Source organism: Stylophora pistillata, chromosome 2, assembly GCF_964205215.1.
Source record: "Stylophora pistillata chromosome 2, jaStyPist1.2, whole genome shotgun sequence".
NCBI classification, from domain to species: Eukaryota; Metazoa; Cnidaria; class Anthozoa; order Scleractinia; family Pocilloporidae; genus Stylophora; species Stylophora pistillata.
In genome coordinates this window covers 10,676,868-10,702,885 of record NC_142520.1, presented here as the reverse complement: position 1 = coordinate 10,702,885, position 26,018 = coordinate 10,676,868, and the positions used below count along the sequence as shown (strand labels likewise).

At 39.5% G+C, this 26,018-nt stretch overlaps 1 protein-coding gene across 1 annotated transcript; it reads left to right on the top strand.

Annotated features, from left to right (window-relative positions):
• Window positions 1-16,717: 16,717 nt before the first annotated feature.
• LOC148737086 (uncharacterized) lies at window positions 16,718-23,808 on the top strand. The gene is made up of 10 exons (XM_088749254.1): window positions 16,718-16,964; window positions 17,475-17,611; window positions 17,905-18,397; window positions 18,510-18,557; window positions 18,978-19,157; window positions 19,810-20,074; window positions 21,543-21,718; window positions 22,135-22,264; window positions 22,912-23,083; window positions 23,598-23,808. The coding sequence occupies exons 1-10, from the start codon at window positions 16,718-16,720 to the stop codon at window positions 23,799-23,801; spliced, it is 2,052 nt and encodes a 683-aa protein (XP_088605380.1). The 3' UTR covers window positions 23,802-23,808.
• Window positions 23,809-26,018: the final 2,210 nt, after the last annotated feature.

Below are 26,018 nucleotides of genomic sequence, written 5' to 3'. Positions count from 1 at the left end.
ATTTCAGTTACCCTTCACAATTATATATACGCATGTAAAGATATAAAAAGCACAAAGGTTTTTACAACTAAACTGATTTTTTTTTTTTTGTGCGTGTGTGTGTGTGTACTACGCTATATATATATATATATATATATATATATATAGATAACTAACTGCAGACAGTACTGTTTCGGCCTTCTGGGCCTCATCAGTGCAGTGCTAATGCTAGGATGGAGGAGAACCAATATGGTCACCCCAAACGATCCAACCTTTGTGGTATCGTCTAAGCCATGCCAGAGTGCTCAAACTAGAGTACACTAGCGAGCATCCTTCAGCATGGAAACAGTGAAATAGTGATGTCTCACTTTCTTTATTTACCGATCACTTGGCTTCTCGAAAGGCTCTCGATGATTCCTTAGCTCTTCAAGTTCAGAACATACAGCCTAATAATTTGAGTTTTTAGATTCTTTGTCGGTATATTCTTTGTATACAGTTGTTGATGTAAGTATGTCCTGTGAACTCCGTTGCTCTGTTGCCGTTACCAGTGCCTCGTACAGCTTGTCCGGATCATTTGGAGCGATTACACCGCATGCCAACCGATAAGACATCTCGGCTGTTTTGGGACATTTTTCTTTCTCATTAGACGTTGCAACTTCTCAACGTTTTGTTACGGGGCCATGAGTGGCTGGAATTTTCCTTAGGACATTTTCTCCATGGTTTCGTTGTCGTAGTGTTTGTGAAACCATGAAAGGTTACAAGAAAAGAGCTTTAATCTTGAGGGAAAATTATAAATATCTTTGCAACTATATTGTTGGGCAATACTTTAAGGGTAGTGGTGATGTCATATCGGTTACCATGGCAGGACGTAAGGTCTACAAACAGACTCTAAAATTTTCAGTTATTGTAAATTATTTGAAAATCTAAGTCCGTTACCTACCATTTCTATTCATTTGTAGGAAACCTACCGAAATTCTTTAACTTCCCAGAAAGCATAACAAAATTTATATAGCAGATTTTAAGACCTCTTCTTTTACTTGTAATTGTTTTTAAACGCGATACGTACAAGTTCGGGAGATCTAAAGGAACTCACTTTAACTTTGTATACTCGATACGATTTCAATTTCCGCGCCAAGGGTGCAATTCGTGAGTGGTCAGTGGTTACGCTTGTGAGGTAAAGAGTGGCTTTGTGACTTTTTCACTCAATTGAAGAGACTTGCGCCACTCCTATGAAATGGTTAAACAGAATACAGACTGTAAGCAGTGTAATGTTTTGATTGTAATCCTACCGGAAGTTGTCCTAGTCGAAGTTCTGAGACATTGCAAAGGACTATGGATATTTGTATGGGCCATGCTTTCCGGTTGTCATGGTGGATGAAAAAAGACTGGTTTCGTTTTATAGTTTAATCTGGGTTACTTTGCAGCCATCCAAGTGACATCGTTACATTGGCGACGAGGATTCAATTCGTTTTGTAAGGTAGGGGATATTTTTGGAAGTCATTTGTGCGGGAAGCCTTGCCATTTTATCAGAAGATGGTGGACAGTGGAACCAGTTCGAGTGCAACTTCAAGTTCACAGGCTTCGCCAGCTGCAGCGTTTGTTCCTCTTCTTGATGTGGCCAGCCTTCCTCCATTCAATCCAAAGGAAGATCCGAAAACCCTTGAAGTTCTCTGGAAGTTGTAGAAACGCTCGTTTAATCTGTATTTGGTGCTAAAAGGTATTACGAAGGATGAACAGAAAACTGCATTGCTGTTGCATACTGGAGGGTTGAATTTACAGGAGCTTTATTACATGTTATTGACCGGTGCGGATATCAAGCCGTTTGCTGAGAGTATGGAGTTATTGGATAACTATTTCGCACCACAGTTAAATGTTCCATTCAAAAGGCATCAGATTAGACAAATGGAGCAGGCGTCAGGAGAGTCGGTGGATCAGTTTGTTTGTCGGTTGAGGCAGAAAGAGATCTCCTGCGAGTTTGAAAATGTCGACGAGGCGATAAGAGATCAGCTTATTGAGAAATGCAAGGATCCAAGTCTTCGCCGTAAGTTCCTTGAGAAAGCAGATGTTACTCTGAAAGTTTTAAAAGATTTAGCTCATGTGCAGGAAGCGGTGAACATGCAGGTCAAGGCTATGGATCAGTCATCCGGTCAGGTAAATGCTGTTTCCGGCCGATCTCATTGCAAAGGAAAAGGAAAAGGGACAGCACAAGGTAGAGGCAGAGGCAGAGGATATAGGCCCGGTAAACCGTCCGGTGGCTCTCAGGAGACAAAAGTGAGAGGCTGTTTTAGCTGTAATTACACTGACCACATGGCACGCGACCCGATTTGTCCTGCCCGTGGCAAGAAATGTAATGCATGCGGCGAGATCGGACATTTTGCAGTCTGTTGCAAAACAGTTTTAGTGTAAGTATCCGTCAGTATGGAAAATGCGACAAGTCACTCCGCTACCAAAAAATACTGAGGATATGAATAAGCAGTGTTTTCGACCTGTCACCTTTCTCCCAGCCTTAAACAACATCTATGAGAGGCTCCTTTCGTCGCAGTTACTCCATCATTTCCAGGGCCTTCTCTCTGATTTTTTCTCAGCCTACAGACAGTTTTATAGCTGCAATACGACGCTGTTACGCCTTGTTGAGGACTGGAAGGAATGTCTAGATCGCGGGCAGCTTATAGCTGTTGTAATAATGGACTTATCAAAGGCTTTTGATAGCCTCCCCCACGATCTTCTTATTGCTAAATTGCGAGCGTACGGCTTAGATACACAGGGTTGTGCTTTATTTAATGACTACCTTCAGCATAGGCAACAGAGGGTAAAAATTGGCGATGAGTTTTCCACGTGGGAGCATAATTACAGAGGTGCACCACAGGGAAGTGTCCTAGGATCCTTCCTTTTTAACATATTCTTAAATGATATTTTCTATTTTATTACAAAGGTTAAGCTTAATGCATACGCTGATGATCAGCAATTATATAGCTCAGATACGGATCACCTTGCCCTGTATGATAGGATGAATAGTGAACTATCGATTGTTGTCGATTGGTTTAGGAATAATGGTCTTATGGCCAATCCAAGTAAATTTTATTCTCTCATACTCGGAAAAACTGATCGTAATTTTTCATTTATAATTATAGTTGATGGGATGCGAATCGAGCAGCATGATGATATAGATCTTCTAGGAATTAACATTGATTCAAAACTTAGTTTTTGGAAGCATGTATCCCATATATGCGATAGGGTCAATAACCAGTCTAGGGTCATTGGGCGTTTTGGAAAGCTTCTCTCTGGATCCACACGGTTACGTTTATAGTGAGTGCTTCGCCTAGTCCTCGGAGACAGATAAAGTTCGTATTCAGCTTTACTTAACAGGCTTGGTATGGTATCACTAAAATATAAAAGTCCAGGACATATTGACTATGGTTTACAAAGGCCTTTACAACATGGCTCCTGGGTATATCACATCACTTCTCAAAGAGCGCAGTCAAAGTGCGAATGATTTAAGGGGTAAAAGGAAATTACAGATACCAACGGTGAAGACCACAACTTTTGGACTTCACTCTTTCAGGTATCTCGCTGCCTCTGCATGGAATAGCTTATCAGATGAACTAAGAATGTCGGACACTCTAGCCGATTTTAAACGTGCCATTAGGAGTTATATATCTAGTGGGGATTAGTATATAATTAGTAGCATTTTTACATGAGGTTTTATATGAGTCTTTCGATTTTAAACTTGTTGTCATTTGTTTTGTAGTTATTGACCACTTTAATAAATGGCTGCCGGATTAATATTCTTTTGTTCAAATTTAAACTAGCCTTTCTGGCCTCGCTTGAGATAATATATTCTTCTGAATTTTGTACTGGAGAACGAGGCCAGAAAGGCTAATTTAAATTTAAACAAAAGAATATTAATCCGGCAGCCATTTATGAAAGTGGTCTATATGTTCGGAGATACTAGCACATCTAGTGCTATTCATAAATCCCAATGGAAATAAAGTTTATGTATGTATGTATGTATGTATGTATGTATGTATGTATATATGTATGTATCGTCGCTTACATCGTTGATTACCAAATTGAGTACGCTAGAGGTCATGTCACTTGTTCATCTGACCCAGAATAAAAGGTTACTGTTGAACCAAAAGATTGTCTCGTCCTTGATGTTGAGTTCCAACCTTTAATAGGCCTTACTTCACTTAGAACCTAACTAAAGACTAAATAAAAAATGGCGGTCACGATAATAAATAGCCATAAAGTGAAACCGCTGGTCATGCAAAATGCGGGCAGGGCACAGGATGCCCAGCCTCAACAACAGAACGGCAATATTACAAGTCTTTTCTTTAACCTACGTACCAGTATGTTAATATCCTGTCAAGCAATAGCTTAGAAATTTAACCTTGCTTTACCACAAGAAGAAAAACCTAATCGAACGGAAAATTTTTCAAAAGATAAGAATTCAACTGTTCTATTAACTTACTAAACCGAATTCTCGTAGGGATCGATAATTCCTAATTTCTAAATTCGATGACGTCACGTGAAAAGCAAGAATTAAATCCCCTGGTTCAATAGCCCCGGACGCTAAATCAAAATTTTACGGTTTGCTCAACTTTCGAGTTTTTTCACGCAGAATGGCTGGATATCATCAGTTACTCGTCAGCACTGAAGCGGAAAATGTAAATTAATGCAATAGCGCCTGGAAAAGCCCAAAGGAAGGGGAGAAATGGCTTAAACTAGCCCAGTAGCATTGATAAATCTCGCTTTCCCGATTTAAAGAAAAAATAACTTAGAAATCCAAGAGTGCCTTTTTTAGAGGATGGGTTTATCTATAATTCAAACTTAAGAAGGGAAAGTTTAAAGAAGTATGTTAGTCACCTCTGAAACGAGGAAAAGAAAGGACAGTTTTAGTTGAAGGCCTATTTCAAAAGCGATCTGTTTTAACAAAGAAGATCGACACAACATTTCAATCAAAATCTGATGCGATGCTTGATAAACGTTCGGGGAAAAATATTTTCGTGACTAGCGGGTACAAGTCCATTGAGAGACAAAGAATTGAATAACTGATCAAATAAAAAAAGTTGTATATTAAATATAACTTAATAATTGCAATAATGGCGAGTAGTTTTAAGGATCAATCTACAAGATTTTAACTGCTGCATGTCCTTTTTGTAGATGCAAATTTACCTCTAATGAAAGAAAAAAGCTAAAACAATTATGGTTATAACGATGTAGATAACTTAACTCTTCCCTTTCAGCTTTCAAGGCCGTTTTTACAAACCTCAACACCAGTGGAAGAACTGGTCCAACAACGCTAGGCAGTGACTACACAGGACATGATCATGACGGGCAAGTCACACTGTCCAGCGGAGTTCAACAGTGGACTGTACCGTACACTGGTGACTACAGAATAGAAGCAATAGCAGCTGCAGGAGGCTACGATAGACGCAATAAAAGTATTCAGTACCGAGGAAGAGGAGCAAGAATGATTGGAACGTTCCGCTTAAACAAGGGTGAAGTCATTCAGATACTCGTTGGTCAAGAAGGAGGAATAAACACGCACTCTTACTCTTCTGGAGGTGGTGGAGGAACGTTTGTGGTGAGAGGAGCCAAAACACCTTTGATAATAGCTGGAGGCGGAGGAGGGGTAGATAGAGCTCAGTCAAGACATGAAGGATGTGACGCCAGCACAAACATAACAGGGAATCCTGGATACAAATCATGGTCAGGGGGGAACAATGGACATGGCGCACAGACTGCTGATAATGGTTTTTCAGGTAAGGGTATATCGTGATGATTCCTTACATCTCAGCTGTTCATTTAATGTTATATCATAATCATATTATAACGTGCGCTCTAATTGGCTTATAATTTATGAAAAATGGATGGTTGATAGAGATGGTTCAGGCTGACTTCATGAGTTTACCCGCGAAGTTTCAAAACTTTCAAGATTGTTTTCCCTTTAACCGTTTAGAGCTCTATTTGAAAAGAAAATGTGCTAAAATGATAATCGTTTCGAAAAACAATGAGCATGTAGCTCTTTCAGGCGACGGAATCAGTTTTGGAGTCGACGATACTTTACTTACCAAAGGCGATGCGTGAACGTGGCTGAAAACAAAACTGAGCTTTTTTTACTTCAACTGAGGCTTCGCGACGTTGGGGGAATGTTATTTTATTTATTTATTCATTTATTTATAGACTTCGCAAAAAACAATTTGGCAGGAGAGATCTGAGAGAACTAATGTTCCAATAACGAGACTCCTAAACAAGCAAAAGAAAAAAAAATTGCAATCGAGTAGTAGAAGTTATATGATTAGAAACAGGTAATTAACAACAGAGTTTGGCTAATAATGCAGAGACTCCTAAAAAAGCCAAAAAAAAAAAAAACAAAAGCAAAAACAAGAAATTGCAGTCGAGTAGTGGGAATTATATGATTAGAAACAGGTAATTAACAACAGAGTTTGGCTAGTAATGCAGTTTGTGGTCTGCTTATATGAAATTTTATGCAGACACTTTTGAAAGTTTAAGGAACTGCAGGATCATACACAGTTGAAGTTAGATCTAAGTAATGTTTCTTCAAATTACACTGGATGAAAAATCAGATTTGACGTCAGACAAATGCAGTCCAAATGTGGTTCAAATGTGATGTTTGTCATATTTGTCAGTATTTGACTTGAAGACAAATATGACAGTTGTCCTAAAGATAAATAGGATAACTGTGCATTTGCTTTTGGGTGTAAATATGGACAAATGTGGTGTAAATCTAAATTAAATATCATGATTTGTCCTGCTCTAAACAAGGGCAAATGCGTTAAAGATGACATTTGTAAGAACAAATTCAGAGCACGAAGGGTAAGTTAAAATACAAACAACTACGCACCACAACAGATGTAGAGCAAATATCATCTTTGTCATGGAATAATCCAAAATTCTCTTCCCCTCCATTGACCCTGTTGTCAATTTGCACAAAATGGCTTTTTCCACATGTTATTTCAGTAATAGGGTTTTTACCCGCGTGACACATTGAATCCATAACTCGATATACGCATCGGAGGCACATAACTCTTTAATACATCTCGGATAAAATATACTTATATGGAAAATAGAACTTGCTGCGTGTTTATATAAGATCATATCAAGAAATTAAGCTATGTAGTTTTGATCTGCAAATATCGACAACATCTAGGTTACTGCTCACATAAACAGCAGTTCCTCCTTTTACCCTCAAAACCGATCTTGACCAGTTCCTGTCCCGTCTGAACATGTTGTAGTTAGGTATGCTGACAACTGGGCCAGGTTTATCTGGCTCAAGGTGTGTTTCGGACACGACGCAGACATCAATATCGTTCTCATTTAAATGATCTTCGAGTGTACGGCCACTCTAACCCGGTTCCTTGTTTTAGTCAGGCTACAAACATTCGTAAATAAAAATTTTGGGCCAGCAAACTCAGTTTTCGGGCTTTGCTGACTTGTTACAGATGAGGTCGATTGTCTTGTGTTCGGGATCAAGCAGCGATCTCGCGGTACATGCCTAGCCTTAGTGTTCGGTTGTCTCTGAGTGATGACCATTTATATCCGATAAGTTTTCGTGTTGTTAAAAAAAAAAAACGTCTTTTTCCTCCTCGGCTTCCTCGAGATTAGAGAATGCCATGTAGTTTCAGTGAATGTAGCGTGTCATAATTTGGCCAGCAAGCTCGTGATCGAAGGCCGTATAGGCCATATTTACTGTAAAGACGAGTCGCGGTAGCGGTGTTGGCCGGAGAACGGAAAATATTTGGCTCGAGTTCATGGCGTACGGACCGAGTGCAGCGCGGTCCGTGCTTCACGACCGACTGTCAAATATTTTCCCGTCCAGCCCGATCAAATTAATCAACAGGCATTTTATCATAGGACCACTTCCAAAATTTGGTTTAACCTAAATAGGACGCGGTGCACGAGCGCACACTGAACCATCACGATAAAGATCCTACAGGAAAAGTTTTCCTTTGTTTTTTGGGGCAGAACAAGAAACTTAACTATAGTTCCTTAACCCGTCCGCCCCTACACACGTCAGCTTTCACTATGGTTTTTAATGAGATTACGCGCGCGGGGCCGTACGGGTCAAATAATCATCATCTAAATTAAACTTTAGGTAATGAGTTAAATCAACTCACAGTATCTTGGACAGGAAAAGTAAGATAAGAAAAAAGAAAATTAATCGAAATTCCTGAAACTGAAAACTCCTATGTCGACATAGATACTCTAATTAATAAGATGAAAGATTAATTACAAACTGTAATTATGTTTAGTCTGTAGTTTTCCTCTTTACATATATATTATCCTAATACCTAGATGTTTGTAAGCACGAAGATTAATGCTACATGTTGTAATTGTATGTGAGTATTTATTTTATAAAATATGTCAACTGTCTGGCTTGCCGCGATTAGCTCTTTGCTATTTGCAAGCCGGCATACTAATGACCATCTGATGTGAACAAATAATAATAATAAAGGTTTAAGGTTAAAAAAAAAAACCGTTTATACATTTAGGTCTTACAGAAGCTAAATACAAATATCAAAGCTCACGAATAGCGGCTCAATTAAAAAGCATTGTATTAAGGTTTGGCCGAGCCGGTTACGGTTGTATTGGAGCGTTTTAAAATACGAGTAAAAAAATTCCAAAAATCGAAGGGATTGACATCCTATTAAAAACAAAATTTCGCTTTTGTTTACTAAAAAAATCTTAATATATTCATTGTATTTCAGGTGGTGGTGGTGGCGGGTTTTACTCCAGTGGAAGAAGTGGAGTACATTTTGATAGAACCAAAGGATGGGGTGGAGAAGGTGGTAAGGGGTTTATTCAGGGAGGGGTGGGTGGAAGAGCCTTGAATTACGATGTCGATGGTGGGTTTGGTGGAGGTGGTGGAGCTAATGGATGGGGAGGAGGAGGAATAGGAGGAGGAGGAGGAGGAGGAGGAGGGTACTCTGGGGGAAGCAGTGGAAATGGTGGTGATGAAACCTGTGGGGGTGGGGGAGGCTCTTACAACGATGGAAACAACCAGGACAATGAATGTTGTTACAACAACGCTGGTCATGGTCAAGTGACTATTACGTTCCTGGAGTAAAAAAAGTTTATCTACTGTGGTGATAATACCATTACCATTTAGCTTTTATTGATTGGCATTCTAACTGACTGATAGCACTCAGTTAAAAGGCCAAATAAAGTGTAACTGTTTAATTATTTAACCCTTTGTGAAACACAAATGTCACCCATTTTATTTTTCACTTGGTTTACTTTCAGCCATTCTTTCTTTCGGTCATTTATTCATTGGGGTCGACGATGTGGGAGGCGAGGGCGAAGGGAAAGTGGTGCAAATAGCCAACAATCTAATCGGTACTTTATATCAGTAAATGCATATCTTAATTAGAAAATTATCTTTCAAAAGTATTTTATGACCAGAGTTTTTATGTTTGATCAACAACCAACCAATAAGGCTTTTCCATTTAAATACGACTTGACAATGATGATAATATAGAGAGTGTTCAATTACTAAGTATCTCCCAGGGGATATAACTGTCACTATCAGTCCTACTCGGCCAAACAGATTCTCATTTGTGTCTGATCAAAAATTGGGCGCTATTTTTTTTCGTTTGATTATAAACTGAATCTCAGTTGTTACTTTTTAATGTGGATTGAAATCAAGATCGGTCTGATATAAAAAATCAAAAGGTGAACGTTGTTCTTTTTTTGTTTTGTTTCCTTACTGTATGGGACTGTATGCCCCCATGATGTTTAGAGAAATTGTCAGTTAAATGTCGAAAGTATTTCGGGATTGCATTAGCTTTGCTTTACTTCGCTCTGTGATCTGTCCAGAAAACTCGTGTCACTCTCTCAACCAATCAGATGCAAAACTAAAACCAATCACGACTTGGTCAAGAGCGTTTTCCCGCGCTTTAGGCAGCTCGGCTGTTTTTACTTTTTCATTAAGTGTTAAAGGTATAGTTTCTCTTATTTCTGGTTGACCATTGTGATCTCTTTGGTTTTTCTTCTACGGTACTCACTCGAATAGCGCTCTAAACCTTGAAAAAAAAAGGGTCTTATCTATAGTTCAAAAGTCAAATACGGAGATTTTTTTTTCAGAAATCGAGTCTCACTTGTTATACCTTTTCACCCTAACCATGTAGAAAGATACCACTGTCGCACAGACCGATCATCACACTGTGCAACTTAGAATTTTGGAAACAATTGCAGATGATTATATGTTCTGGAAACTTCGGTTTGAGTATTGCCTGTTCGTTCATATCAATCCTTCGATAAGAGTCTTCACTGACCTTCTTTCACCGATGTTCAATGAGATCAGCGAAGATTTGAGGTCAAGCAGTAAAGACGCCTTTTTTTAACAGTCTGGAATTAGACTGGTATAACAACAAATTGGTATAACGACAGCAAAATCAAATGAATCGCCACGGCAACTTTGTAAATTTACGTGTGAAATTGTAAAGTATGGACCAGAATTATTAGGAAGTATTTACAGGTATTTCATTTTACGACAGTTGTTAAAAGGTACTGCTTGTTTTGTATTAAATGGTCCTGTTTAATGTATGAGTTATAGGTATATCTTAATCATTTGAAGAACGGACTACTATTCCCTTTGTTTCTGTAATAATAATCTATATCATATGCTTTGACAGTCTGTTCTGAATCTAAAAAAAACCACGCTATGTATTTCGTAGAGGTACCGCTTGTGATACACAGAAAGATATCGTTGCCATCAGCCTAAAAGGTGTCTGGTTGACCTATGGCCTTTCCGTTGAGTTCTGATTTCTTTTAGACACTAACTAACGAAGAGACCACGGGCTCTTACAGTGAGCTAATAACATGAGGAAAAAAACATTTTCTCATAAAGATCTTGAAAGTGTCAAAGGGTTTCATGAAATGGCAGCGATGTCGATCTGTGGTGGGACATCACTTACGTTCATTATTAAAGAATATGTTGTTAAATACGCAAATACGAGGTTATTACGTCATATTACCAAGTAAACTTTCATTCAAAGCTATTGCTACATCGTAGTAAATACTGGAAACTTAGTGCAAAGCTATTAATAAAAAAAGGTTCTCCAGTGTATTGTTTGTGAATTTCATGATATTGTAATGAGAATATTTCAAATTTCCTCATATGTGCGGGCTAATAAAGCGATGTTTTCGATTTAAAAACACGAAAAAATAAAGAATAATAGCAAAGGGACGAATAAAGAAACGAAACCTTGACAAACTGATAGATTTAATTCGATGCGGGAGGGCGGGGGAGAAGAGGGTAAGGCGAGGGGGAGGGTGGGGGGAAGAGGGAGGGCGGGGAGAGAGGGAAGGGCGGGGGAAAGAGGGGAGGGCAAGGGAGAGGGGGAGGGCTGGAAAAGGAAGGGAGGGCGGGGGGAGGGCGTGGGGAGAGCGGGGAGAGGGGGAGGGCGGGGGAGAGAGGGGAGGGTGGGGAGAGGGGGCAGGGCGGGGAGGGGGGGAGGGCGGGGAGAGGGGGAGGGGTGAGGCTGGGGGAAGGAGGCTGGGGGAAGGGGGAGGGGATTACCTATATTTTGAAGCAACCGCTCTAAGTTATAACTGTGAGAAAAGCGGGGGACTGATAGAATCAAAACATACATTTGTGATGACAACATCGACAAGGAAAATGACTTGACATGTGCGAGACAGACTGTGGTTGTATCGGACATGTACTCGATAAACGGTCGTTGTCGCACTCATTTACTTCATTCTCTAATGTCCTTGGATAGAAAAGAGTCAACTGAAAAAAGATCACAAAACGCTAACTGATTCGATGTATTTAGCATTAGAAACGTAACAGGATACCGGAAAGCGAAACATCATAAAATGAATATACTTACCAATATTTGCGGCTCTAGTTCTCAAGAAGATATCCAAACACGTGTGTTCACTAACTCGACTGATCTGTTAACTAATCACGTTTCATATACTGTAATATGATAAAGATTATGACGTCTTGGTAACACAGACACTATCCGGTGGAAAACTAAGCCCATGAAAATATAAGTGTTAACTCTAATGCTTATAACTCGTGGAAGGACGAAAATCCTTAAGGAGAAAACGAAATGGAAAATCAGAGTTTTGGAGGATTGCAGGCTCAGTTAGACTGTAAACGAATCATCCGGTAATAAAACTTGAACACAACTAACACTCTTCTAGTATATGTAGTTTCGTGTTTAAAAACAAAAAAGAACAAAACAGGTTTGATGAAATTAAACTTAAAAATGCATCCAACGTGACATTACTATTAAAATTCATACAAATCCTGACGATGTCAGAGCGACTGCGATCACGCTGAGGTACATCGCGGTTCAGCTCATCATGGTGATCTCTGGTCCTTGCAATGAAGCAAGCCTCAGAAATAACATCGGCCGTCCTTTGGGTAAACTGAAATATATACTAGAATAATTGATGTGGACAACAAAAGAGTAGAATGCTCTACTTCTGTACAACTTGACCTGCTAAGGCGTACACGTTTGTAGATTTCGAGTGTGTCGTTAGAACACCTGATCATAGATTCTAGAGCTTAGGAAAAAGTTCTACTAGTTGTGTAAATTTTTGAAGCTTCGGGACTAATTGGGTTTAAAGAACAGGGAAAAAAATCGGTGTTTTTGTAAAACAAAATTGTAAAAGTACTAAGAAGTCGTTTTTTCAATATCATAGAATTATAGAACCACAATTATTGTTCGCCCGAGGTCCGAGGTCGTGGCAGTACGGGCCGAGCGAAGCGACCTTGGGCCAATATTCCCCAGCACGACTCAAGCAAGCGAGGTTACCAAACTTTTTTTATGTTCCGTGTATGTTTATATTTTGAGTCTGCCGGTTTTCGCGAACAAAAATACGCAGCTTATGACCATTTAAGTGGAAACAGTCTGTATAGCAGCATCCCGACGGTCAGAGATTTACCTCTGGACTACCTTGCCATATAAAAATATTGTATAAACTAAAACCATGTCAGACAAAATGTTGTTCTTCATCGTGGATTTGTTGATAAATGAACGTTTAATTGTTTGTCTCATAATGTAATATAAGGCTATCGATTATATTGACCGCGACGTCCTGACCGCCACACTGCTAGGAGGGTCTGGATGGGGGGAGGGGTGGGTAAGAATGTCCGGTTGTCAGTTAAATCTTCGGCCATTTATCAGTTGTCAGTTAAATTTGCCGCCATTTGTCAGTTGTCAGTTAAATGACTGTTAATGATTAACTTGGCAAGTTAATTATTACTTTCCGACCCTATAATTTTAGCTGAAAAGCACATATATATAGCGTACACTCGAAAATTTAGTCGAAAACTGATACAATAAGGACTGCATTTTCTTAGTACTGGAATGAAATAACATCTTTCAAATGACTTTCAGTCATTGTTTAAGTCAGTTACGACTCTTCTGAAAACAAACTTCCGTTTTCCCGTGCAATCATCAGAAAGAAAACAAAACTTGTGAAGAGTCCTCTAGCATAATATATTGGATTTATGTTTTGTTTTACAAAGCTTCGGTTGCGGTTCGCTCCGATGAAATGATTGGAAAGGAACGTTCTTTTGTGTATTTTTCAACTAGGTTATTAGAGAAAGCATAACGAAGAAACCCAGGCGAAAATGGGGGCGAACTGGCCGCCCAGATCTAGAAACCGTAATTGGGGTAATATCTTCATCCTCTTGGTCAGAAACGGTCGTTTTCTGAGCTCGTGTCATATTCGTCTGCATGTGTTCGCACCATCGGCAGCTGACACTTCGACGATACAGTCGTCAACAAATGTGATATCTGTTACATTCCCACCTTTCGAAGTAGCTTGAACAGCTCCTTTGTCGCTGCTGAACCGTTCTGACTGATCTCCCGAGTTGAAATCGTTACCTATTCCCGCCAACAAGTCCACTTTGGTGGAATCTTGTTGCTCCGTGTAAACGGCCGGTGATAAAGCCCCTGCCCTGCCCTTGATAGTTTCCTCCCGAACTGTCCTTTGCCTCAAAGGACGATATTTCTCCACAAATTCTTTCATAGCACTTTCAATCTCGGGGTCGATCTCTACTGAAGGTAGAGGTCGCATAAAGTTTACATTTGCAAACTCCGGGCTGGTCTGAGGGTCAGGATAGTAGGATTTTTCATGAATACTTGTCTGCCCATTTCGTTACTCTCTTCAACGACTCCTTGGTAATTAATCCAAAGTCTTGGAAATACTGTAATGAGGTGAAGGTCTTATGCTTAAAATGTGAAACTGCTTGTAGATTCTCCACAACTGTTGTGAGTAATGTGCTCAATTCAATATCTTGGAGATAATCGTTGTTAATTGAAGCTATGCTGTTGTGCAGGCGGTGCATTCCTTCTTCGAGAAGTTTAAGTGAGACTTGAGTTTTATGAGACACATAAGATTTTTCTTTAGCCATTAGGACTGAATAGACTTTACATACTTTTACTTCAGTTTTAAGTTTATTTACTTTAATTAACTTTAATTTTGAATTTCCTCTCAATTTGTTAAGCGCCTAGATCTATCATTGGATAGGCGCTATATAAATATCATTATTTTTATTATTTATATTATTAAATTTTTCACAGTCACTTTAGCTATGTCATTATAATCTACATAAAGCATAATTTACATGAATTCAAGAATGAGAAAATTCTGACGGCGCTTATAAGTCGACATCTAATGGGCGTTTTATGATAAAGAGTAGGCTATTAACTGATATAAATCTACCAATACCAAACCACTCCAATATATACTGTTTAATTCGCTTCCAGTTCCAGCCAGCATGGTAGGAAGCTCCAAATTCCATTGCTCGTCCGTAGTTAGCGGAAAATTATATCGCTTTTGCCGCCTGATTTCGGAGCCATGTGATAAAGATTCACATCAAAATCTCCGAGGTCATATTTACTAGACAAGTCCTTTAGACCAAGAAACGAAGTAGGGTGCTTTATCAGCGCCAGTGCGGTTTTAACATCTTTGATAGGAATGCGGCTTCTGTGACGCTCCAATGTCGTTTCCGACTCAATTCAGTAAAAGCTTACAACAGCTCTTAAAATACCAGCATTCACGGCCATCGCGTAAGTTGACGATCGAGTTGGGTATCAAAGACCATATAACTGATATGTGACATATGACCTTCATGTGGATGGCACATGCGGTAATTATTAACGAAATAGGACACTCTGGCGTACTCCTACTGATATGTAATGGAAAATGTACTTTCTTTGAACACAATAAATCAACTGTCCTTATCTTACATCCAGTTTTTAGGATACCAAAGGCGATCCGGGCTTTTGTCAGTTGTCAGTAAAAGCCCACCACAAATGTCAGTTGTCAGTTAGTTTTTCAGCGATTTGTCAGTTGTCAGTTAAAAATTTGGCCATTTGTCAGTGGTCAGTTAACCCCATCCAGACCCTCTGCTAGTCTTCGGAAGTTAAGCAATTAAGAAACAATTTTCAAATTTCTTTGAAGAGTTCTCTTTTTTTCTCAGTAACAAATTATGGTAGCCAGTGACACGATATAAGAAATGTCAAGTTTATGTCATTTTCACGTCAATGTCATGGACTTGGGTAGTGAATCGCAAAAAAGTCATTTCTTGCAATGATATCGTAAAGGGGTGAATTGAGTTCTACTATTTTTTAGTCAATCACTTCTTACTCACAAATTTTGGCTGAAACTGCCTCAGCATTTCTTACTTTACTCTCCATTACCTTTCTTTTTATGATAACACGTCGTTACATCGAAACACTGGAAACAACTTGTCGTAAGGCGTACGGTATGTCACGAGTTTTTTTACCTGTTTTATTGTTTGGGATCCTCGCAATTTTGGCGAGAACAGGTAAGTCAAAATGTTTGTTTGTTTGTTTGTTTTTTTTCCCTAAACACTCTTATACCTAATCAGGAAATAATTTCGTCTTTTAGAATATATTGTGGTTAATTGTGATGATATTTCAGGTCAGGTACACAAAGGAGGCTGTGAACCGAAAATTATCAATTGCAATACCTGCTTTAGATGTCAATAGTAAACGTTTACGAAATTAGTAAACAGGCGGCAAATTTGTTCAGAATTACGGTTTTTCATAGTGACAGACGAGATGTTCATGAATTCAATTGCTTGAATTCAATATGTCATCTGGAGGGTTTTCGTCTTCGCCCATTCGTAAAGAAGAAAAAAAACTAGACAAGCTATAGCTACCAACAAAGCCGTCAGACGTCTGCGCATGTGCGAAGGTTTTCAGTGATAACATGTATGTAGAACTAGGTTGTCTCACAAGAGTTACAAACAGCCACAAAAGTCGATATCTCCCTCTCCCTACGTTTTATCTTATTAAAGATCTCTGCAGACGTTTCAATTTCTTTCGCTTATTTTGCGACACAGCGGGTAGGGAAATTGGCGCCCAGCCGGCCAGAATTGATCCCCTCGCGTATGCCTTGCCCCTTGACATCCAACCACTGTGTTATAGCCACCAAATTGTGGTAGCTTAGTTTCGTGCATCTATCATGACTGACATGCTACTCACATCGTGATTGCGCCAGCCGAAGAAAAGGAGAATAAGTCAAAGAGGTGTTGCAGAAATAAGAAAGGCTGGTAAATCAAAAAACGAGCCCGAAGCATATTTCATTTCCCCTTTTTCTCTTTACAAGAATGAACTCGTTCTTCGTTAGTGTGAACATTACTATGCGGTGATCATTTTGAAAAAAAAAATAGGAAAAAACCCTTGTTTAAGAATATATATACATATATGTCAGCACACGTATGAGTCACTGCAGAAAAAGGACTCGTTTTCATAAAGAGGCTCATGAGAGCTCAGAAGCTGACCAGTTTTTTCTCTATACTGCAGAAGGTGATGAACAGGATTTTGGCCCGTGGTCTCGTTGGTCAGCGTGCAGTCAGTATTGCGGACGAGGAGGAATGCGGTATCGTATTCGTTCGTGTGTTCGTGATGGCGACTGCCGAGGACAGACGCTTGAAAAGTCAACTTGTTATAAAACCAAGTGCTATGGTAAGTATTCTCAAGGAAAACGGTGGCAAGAATTACCGAACTAAACTGATTCTGCGAGTTACTCTCAGGGAAGTAGCGAATCCCTCTCTTGACTTACTTCTTCGTTTCGTTTTCGTTTCTTTTGCGCTTCCCGTAACTTCTTATTGGAATCCTTGAGTCATAGGAGGCCAACATTAAACGACAAAGTAGCTTCAACGGGAGTGGGTTGGAATCCGCAAAGAATGGCTCTGTTTGGAACTCTGTGGCGTGCTGTTGGGGCTAGACTCCCTACTTTTACGGTTCCTCTCTTCATCCTGGGCCCAGTTGTTTGAGGGCTCATATGCACTCAGCCAGGATTAAATTTTAATCCGGTTTCTTTATCCCCTTGTTCAAAGCCGTTCTTGGATAATTTTCTCTACTCTTTTAAAAGCATCCAATCATCAAATTTCCGACAAAAGTAACTGTACTGAGTTTTCATGTAAAGCTTTGATATCTTAAATCAGATTTCAAAATTGTGATTTTGATTTACAGTTAGCTGCAAGCAGTATTTTGAGGATGGCTTTGAGCGTGATGGAGTTTACCGGCTGCATTTGGATGGACCCTGCACAAAGCCAGTCAAAACAATTTGTGATCAATCCAGAAGGTTTGGCGGGGGATGGACTTTATTGGTAAATCTACCATTCCAGTCCGTATCATTTGATTGAACAGAAAGGCTGCTCTGATTCTTACACCGTTATGGGTCACTTTTTTGTTGATCTGGTTTACCAGATCCCACAAATTGATCACTTAATGTTTTACTAAGGGGAACACGACACAAAGTTAATTGCAATTGTAGATGAGTCGGACGAGAAATTACCTTTCATTTCTCCACGTTTTCAACTGCTCTAATACACTCTATTTGAATGGATTTGAAAGATAAAAAGGAAAACGATTTTTTAATCTAAAACCGTAAGATACACAGATACAAGCACTCACCAACAAGGGTTGGAATGAAAGAACAGTCCTCCAGCGAAATGCCTACGCACTGGCCGGTAAGCTCAGATGGGCAGACTTTTCCATTTTAGGAAAAGCTGACATCATCAAGCATGATTCGACCAATAACAGCCCGTTTCTGTATCGACTCGATGCAATTCAGCCAGGATGCTGGGGTGGAGTTTGGCAAGCTCCGAATCAATACACCTTCACTGGAAACTTTCCTAATCAAACAGACGTTATGATGGTCAAACGATTTAACGACTGGTCGAGTGGAGAGTTTGCCATAAGCAACCGAATGCCTTGGTTGCCAAGGCGAAATCGATTGGCATTGCTTACAACGAGTGATTCGTCTGTGGGACATATACCCTGGGGGACCTTTGTGGCGCAAAAAAAATGGCCCTTTCTCCCTTCTCCATGGATTTCTGGCAAAATGGCCTTTCCCAGGAGAAAATGGTATTGGCTGAAGGAGCTAAGACAAGGCAGGTTTATTGTTTGAGTTTTTTAGTGCACTAGGGATGTGGTATACCAAGTAGCGACGCAGTTTATATCTTACTTATATGCCCAACTAAGCTTTGATTTTATATTTCTCAGATTACAAGGAACCAGACCTCATTTGCCCAATAGAGACACCACTGCCAGGTAAAGATAAGATAAGAACTTGGGTATCAGTTTAAGTGTCTTGCTCTCTTCGGAAGATTCACTGCAGAGGTAAATTGCTTCAAACTGCACACATGTATAAGTGTTAGCGCCCTGAAGAAGGAATGGGGGGGGGGGGTGGGAGGACTTAGAGGATCACATAGTTCTCAGAGAAACTGAGGGGGGTCAGTCGTCAACAGAGTATAAAGGGGGGGGGGACTAGAGAAAATTGACTACCGATGGGAGATCATTAGAATAATACAGGGAGGAGAGAGGAGGGGGGTCATTATAACACAACCAGAAAACATCTGTCTCCCCACCCCCGAGTGATAGATACTGACCGGTCTATTTCAGATTTAATTTATTAAAAGTTCTCTTTTTTCTGACCCAATACTTATGGATAATATCATATGTCTACTTGAGTCAACGGTGGTTACAGCTCTTGGTCAGCGTGGAGCGTTTGTAGCAAGACCTGTTCAACCGGTTACAAAGTCAGAGCGAGGTACTGCAACAATCCACGACCTGCGAACGGTGGAAAAGACTGCTCAGAGCTGGGACCCTCGCGTGAAACTCTCTTGTGCAAACCAGGGCCCCCTTGCGGTGGTAGGCTTATTATTCGCTGTCTTAGTAGCGAGTTTTCTCTGCGTGAATCAAAATTACCCTCGCTGGTTACATATCCTTTGCATGCAGTCTGTCACTAGTTCTGTGTGACGCAGATGAAAGAGCCCATGACTCTTCTCAACTGGCATCGACAACTCACGTTGCCTGGTTATCACTTAAAGGCAACTTGAAGCAGTTAATTTTGTTCAGCTTCGTAACTGAGTGACGGTTTTCGGTAAATTATACCAAGAGCTCGAAATTTGCATTTAATGTGATAGATGACGAGGAAGGCACCCGCATTAACATTTTGAGCATATAAATCGAGAACGAATGATGAATCGCAATCGAGCAAAACTGAACAGCATTAGTCTTGTTTTTTTTTTTTCTCTTTTTTTCGTTTTGTAACAGCACACTAATCGGGCTGTTTATTTGATTCCCATCTACTAAAGGAGTAGATATCCAATAGCTAAGCCAATCAGATCCCAGCAACTGTGACAAAAGGCATATAGATTTAGATAGACTGAAAGACAGACAGACGATACGCAGACAGGATAATGGGAGGTTGGAGGAGGGGTGGAGGGCTGGAATCGATGTGCGGTAGGTTAGTCGGATAGACGAATAGATGGATGAAAATATTTTTTTTCCTTTTGTTTAGGTTTTCCAAAGCACAGTCCACTAAGAAGCCCGAATGGACTATGTATCAGCCCCAAATCCCACTCATGTGTAGTCAATGAATCAGAAATTCTAGTATTTGACACAGACTGTATAAGTGACTCGTCATGGTTTCTTCTACTCAAGGATGGCTCCCTTCAGCACGCATGCTCTGAAATGTGCGCCAAGCCAATGATTAATGACAGCCTACCAACTGAGGGGACCCCTGTCGGGTTGTCGTTTAGTGCTTGCGATGATAAAACACACAGGTGAAGATTGACGCTCAAAGAATTTCTCTTCAACTTCTACAACCTAACATCAGTATGCATATTCTCCATACTGGTACCATGAATATATAAAAGTTCATATATTTTGAACTGCGGTTATAGATACGTATGATGCACGATCCTCGCAGAAGAGAGCGCTATTTATGCAATAGCGAAAATCAGACCTGAATTTCATATATTCATTGTATCTGATTTATCATCACGGGTTTATTACGAATCAACCGAACGGCCCGCTCCCAGTTGGCTTGTTAGCTCAATTGGTAGAGCGCTACATTAGTATCGCAGAGTTCAGTGGTTCGAATCCCGTGCAGGCCTGATTTTTTTCAGGTCTGATTTTCGCTATTGCATAAATAGCGCTCTCTACTGCGAGGATCGTGCATCATACGTAGTCTCCATACTGTTGTCTACATTTTCTAAGGTGCTGGCAAGGAGAGTTGGTTTAGCAATCCGAGCCTCTTTGGTTGGTGATCATTTCCTTTATTTTCATGAACTTACTGAGTGATTCAGGGGTGATGAGGAAAAATAAGATTTGGACTCTTGGGGATCCAAGGGTTTAATTAAAGTTTGAAAAACTGATGCATAATTACATTTAACTAAAAAGCAGGAAAACAAAAACCTCATCAGATATCGATAAAGGGGGCAAGTTTCTGATTAAAAACTGTGGTGCTGCGCGCGTCGGTGGGGGTAAGAAGGTAATTTATGTTTTATCACCTAAGTTGATAATGTAAGTTGGCCACCGTGAAGAGTTTAAAAGCTAACATTTCGAGCGTTAGCCCTTCGTGAGAGCGAAACTCTTAACGATAGCTAATTTACATTATCCGACTCAGTTGATAAAAATTACTGTGTTACTCCCACTGACGCAGCACCACAGTTTCTTCAGAAACTTACCACCCTTATCAGATATGGTCATATTCCACGATCAGTAAGCAGTGTTTTCAGTCCACTGTCAAAAGCCAACCAGATGTGTTTTTTTTCTCTCTTCTTAACCATGTATTTTATTGAGATTTTTTGGCTCATCCTCGGTGTAAAAACCTGTGAAGTTCACGAGTGACGTAAAACAAAGACAACAAATCATCATAAACAATAGCGTACAGCCAAACAATACCTCATGAAACAAAGAACACCTCGTCAGGTTTTTACACCGAGGATGACCCGATTTTTTCTCCTTAATGGTCAAGAATTTCTTGACACTGCTCCCCAGGGAGAGGCTTGTGTGTTTCTTCTCAAAGTTTCAATGCATTATCCAGCAAACAGCTTATAAGAAAATACACCCAACTGAACAGAAAGGGTGGAAAATTTCCTTTTTGTTATCGCCGTGTCACCCTCTGGAAGTCGCTCTTAGTAAAATGTACTACTAATTCCATTTCCCTAAAACTACTGGCAAGCTTAAACAACAGTTTTCGCAGAGCCGAGAGAAAATAGTATCATTTAAGTTTTAATGTTGAATTAGATTTCAAAAGACCAGTGGAATGGGTTATGGGAAGGCAATCAAGTACAGCCCTGGTGGATTGTGCCTGCAGTCTGTCAGTGGTAATATTCCAGAGAAAGGAGACGTGGTAGCATTAGGCAGGAAATGTGTCGAGGGATCTGACGCTTTTAAACGAGTTTACACATTTCCAGATCCAGGTAAAAATGTGTTTATTTTTTCTTGCATCATCTTTTAATGTCTTGTTATAGAAGGTTTCGGATCTTTCCTCTATGAAATTTTTATACACCAATATTGAAAGGTTTTTGTTTTGCAGTGTGCAAATTAGCGCTATCAAAAATATTACTTGTCGGTTTTCACTCTGATTGCAAGATAATTTGGTTTTCAACAGAGTTAAGACAGTAATCTAAATTGGCAGCGGTAAAGAGTCTCTAATGCTTGCAGTCGAGCTTTAGCCCTTCGTTACAGCGACTGATTGTTCAAGTTGCCGACTTTTTCTCTTTATTGACTATTTTTTCTCTTCAACGCTGCGAGAGATGGGAAAAGCTCGGCGCTATTCATGGTTAATAAGAATTCACTTTATCATTCATGTCTTAGTTTTGTCTTGAACCTTCAGACTGCAGTTATGGTTTACAGACCGGTTTACTGAGTGACTCTCAACTTTACAGTAGCTCTGAATTAGGCGAGAGTTATACGGCATCCTACGGAAGGCTTCGAAACAGAACAAGTGCTTGGTGTCCAAATGGGTATGATTAAAGCTCTCTCTTCCGAAAGGCATAGAAATGCAAATACTGTATACTGAAAAACTTCGGTATTATAAAAGGATTTCCAGCCCTGAGAAAGCCGACACAACGCAAGGGTAAAATGACGGCATTTTTCACGTGTGTTTCATATCGCCAGTCAACTGCTAACACGTCACTCACCCTTCGCGCCACTTTGTCAGGTTGACGAATGAATGGCACACCGTTTACAATTTTCAATCCAAGGTCGATTATCGAAAATTTCTCGGATTGTGGCCTATGGTCTTAATACGATAAAAAAAAAAAAAAAAATCATACAAGGTTACTCGTAGATATAGGATTTCTCTTCTTGTGTTCAACTCGATATCTCAGTCATTCGCTATGCTATTTCATGAGATACTTTGTATATACCGAGTTGAACGCTCGACGAAAAATTCCCTACTACCTTGTACTCAGGTACTACTTTTTTGTTAACTTATGTCGATCTTGCAACCATCTCCACTAAGCCAATGCAGACTTTCATTTCGTCTGTCAATCCATGCACATAACGCAGAAAAATATTCTTAAAGATCGTTCGAATTCCTCTATGCCCTGACTGCTTTCCTTATGGAAAAAATGCATGTAATCAACATGCAAACTCCCTTATCTTTCAGCGAAAATGCCGAACCATATTTTCAAGTAGACTTGGGTTACGCTGATGAAATAAAAGGCGTGGCCATTCAAGGTCAGGAGACTAAATATTGGCTCGTGCGCAAATTTACTCTGAGTTTCAGCATGGATGATAGCACGTGGTTTAACTACACCGAAAACGGACTGGGAACTAAGGTAGAAGGAATGATGTAATCTTAACTATTCTGTGATCAGTGTCTGTATTTAACGCCTCGCTTCAAACCTTTGCCGTTTTTTGTTTCTGTTCAAATGGAGCAGTTTTCAGTCGCGTTTCGAGAACCCAAAACCAAAACAGGCAATCGGAGGGAACCTCGATGTCATCATTTGGCAGTTAAAGCTCCAAGTAGAAACAAGAAGACTTCACGAAAGGCAAGAGAACGCTTGCCATGACGAAACCATGATTGGTCTTGTTTGCTATATATCAGAACTGTGCCACGCTACTACTTTAATGTCCGCCGAGAGAAATACCCTTCTTTAGGCGAGATGCTGTTCAAATTGTAACACGATCTTTTGCAGCTGAAATGAAATGAATTATGTCGAAATGTTTCTTTGCAAACTTTTTTTTTTTTTTATAGATAAAAAAGGTAACTGGAAAGGCTTCCCCATCATAGAAATGAAAAATAACAGAATCGTACGCTCTGTTCTATTCTTTCATTTGATCACATTTCAGGTGTTCAGTGGGTCCTCTCACCCATTGCTTGTAAAGCCCAATACAATAGAACCGTCTGTGACAGCTCGATTTGTACGAATCAACCCAGTTCAGTGGTACGGTAAGCCCTGTCTTAGAGTGGAGCTGTACAGATGTTCACTTCGAAATGGTAAGAACGCTTATCCTGAAGACAATTTCTGTTCCACGAAACGACTTGCTGATTAGAAGTCGTTCTTTTCGCTGATAGAGTAGCTTAGGCGAGAGTAAACTCAGTTTAGGAGGGGAAAGAATAAACGCCTACAGTGACTGAGCATTAGGCTAAAATAATTATTCACCTCAAAGTCGTTAAAAAGCAGGGGACGCTTAACTTCACTTTGATGAGTAAGATAGATTCAGCGATATCCTACAAACCCCACAACGCTCATATCACGACATTATTTGGTGATCAGCAAATTGGACAGCAAATGACAGCAAAAAGGCAGTGGCATGAACTCCTCACTCCATTCTAACCTAACAAACAAACAAATAAACACAAAGAACTGGAGAAAATAAAAAAAAATAAAAAAAGATAAACAAACAAATGGAGAAGCGAACAAACCAACAATCAACAGAGCTAAAACAAAAACAAAAAAAAGAAAAAAAAACGGAAAAACGCAGAAACAAACAAAAACAAAACAAACAACAACAACAACAACAACATTGACTTTATTTTTTTTTAAATGAAAGAAATAAAGGCTTTTGTAGCCCGCAGTTAGCAAAGCTATTCTAGGCGGGCTACCTAAACAGACACTGTATAGGCTCACACACACACACACACACGCACGCACACACACACGCAACAATGAAATAAATAAATAAATGAGCAAATAAAAATAAATAATAAATAATAGTAGTAAAATCATGTTAAAGGTTTTAACTGAGCCAGTCACACAAGGGAGTTTTTAACAGGTCAAAGAGAAAGCTAATCAGTTGAAATACAAATATAAGCTAGAAAGGTCAAGGTAGCGCAAGTCAACATTCATCTCCTCAATTTCAAGAATTTTCAAAAGCAAGTGAGTTAGCTCACGTTTAAAAGGTGCTTTCTTTAGCTTACGAATTTCAGGGGGGATGCCATTCCATATTTTCGCACCAACTCTAGAAAAGGAAAACAACTGATGATTTGTTCTCGCCTGTTTTATATAAAAGCTTCCAGCTACTGAGAAACGAGTAGAGTAGGAATGAACCTGTTCAGAGTGAGTAAAAAGTTCAGAAATATTGAGAGGAGCACAGCGATTTTTGATGTCATGTAACAGAGAGGCAACCAATTTGAAGTAAAGCATTTTTATCGGTAGAATTCCCGAACGACTAAAAAGAGGAGCACTGTGAGATGTATAATCGGAAAAGTGCATTAGACGAAGAACCCGCTTTTGTAAAATGACGATTTTGTTTAGATGAGTATTGGCGGCTTGGCCCCAAGCAACGAGGCCATAGGAAATATACGGTTCAATGAGCGAGCGGTAAATGTTTATAAGAGTAGTGAGCGGTACCAAGTGTCTTAGCCTTGCAACAATACCGATACCTTTGCTTATTTTCGTGGAAATGTAGTTAATATGATGCTTCCAGGAGAGATTACCGTCAATGAGAACACCTAGGTATTTAACATATGTCTTACGTTCAAGAGATACCAATTGCTCCGAGTTATTATCAAGTATTTTAAGGTTTACTTCTCGGTATAGTTTGTGTTGATAAGGATGAAAAATAACGAAATTAGATTTGGATACGTTAAGAGATAATTTATTTGAATTCAGCCATTCACACAACTTTAATATCTCTTCATTGACGACAACTTCAAGTTTCTTTAGATCTTTTTCTGCATATAGTAAATTGGTATCATCAGCAAATAGGTAAAAGTCAAACTTTTTAGAGGAACGATGCATGTCATTGACATAAATTAAGAAAAGAAGCGGACCAAGTATAGAACCTTGAGGGACTCCACACACTATTCTCTCTTTGCTAGAGACAATAGAACCGATTTGGGTTGATTGCATCCTGACAGACAAGTATGATGAGAACCAGTCATTAATCAATCCTCTAATTCCATAATGGTGTAATTTATGCAACAAAATCGAATGATCAACTGTGTCGAAGGCCTTTTTCAAGTCAATGAAAATGCCACAGGAATATAATTTTTTATCAATGTTGTTTTGAATTGTATTTAGAATATCCAGAATTGCATGTTGAGTTGAGCAGTTCTCTCTAAATCCATATTGCGATGTGAAAAATATATCATTTTTATTTATAAAAGATTTTAGGCGTTTGTACACTAGTTTTTCGAATATTCGATTAAACACGGACAGTAACGATATTGGGCGATAATTGTTTGGGTCAGTTTCATCATCCGCTTTATAAATTGGAATTACTACAGCATGCTTTAATTTGTGGGGATAGATACCAGTTGAAATG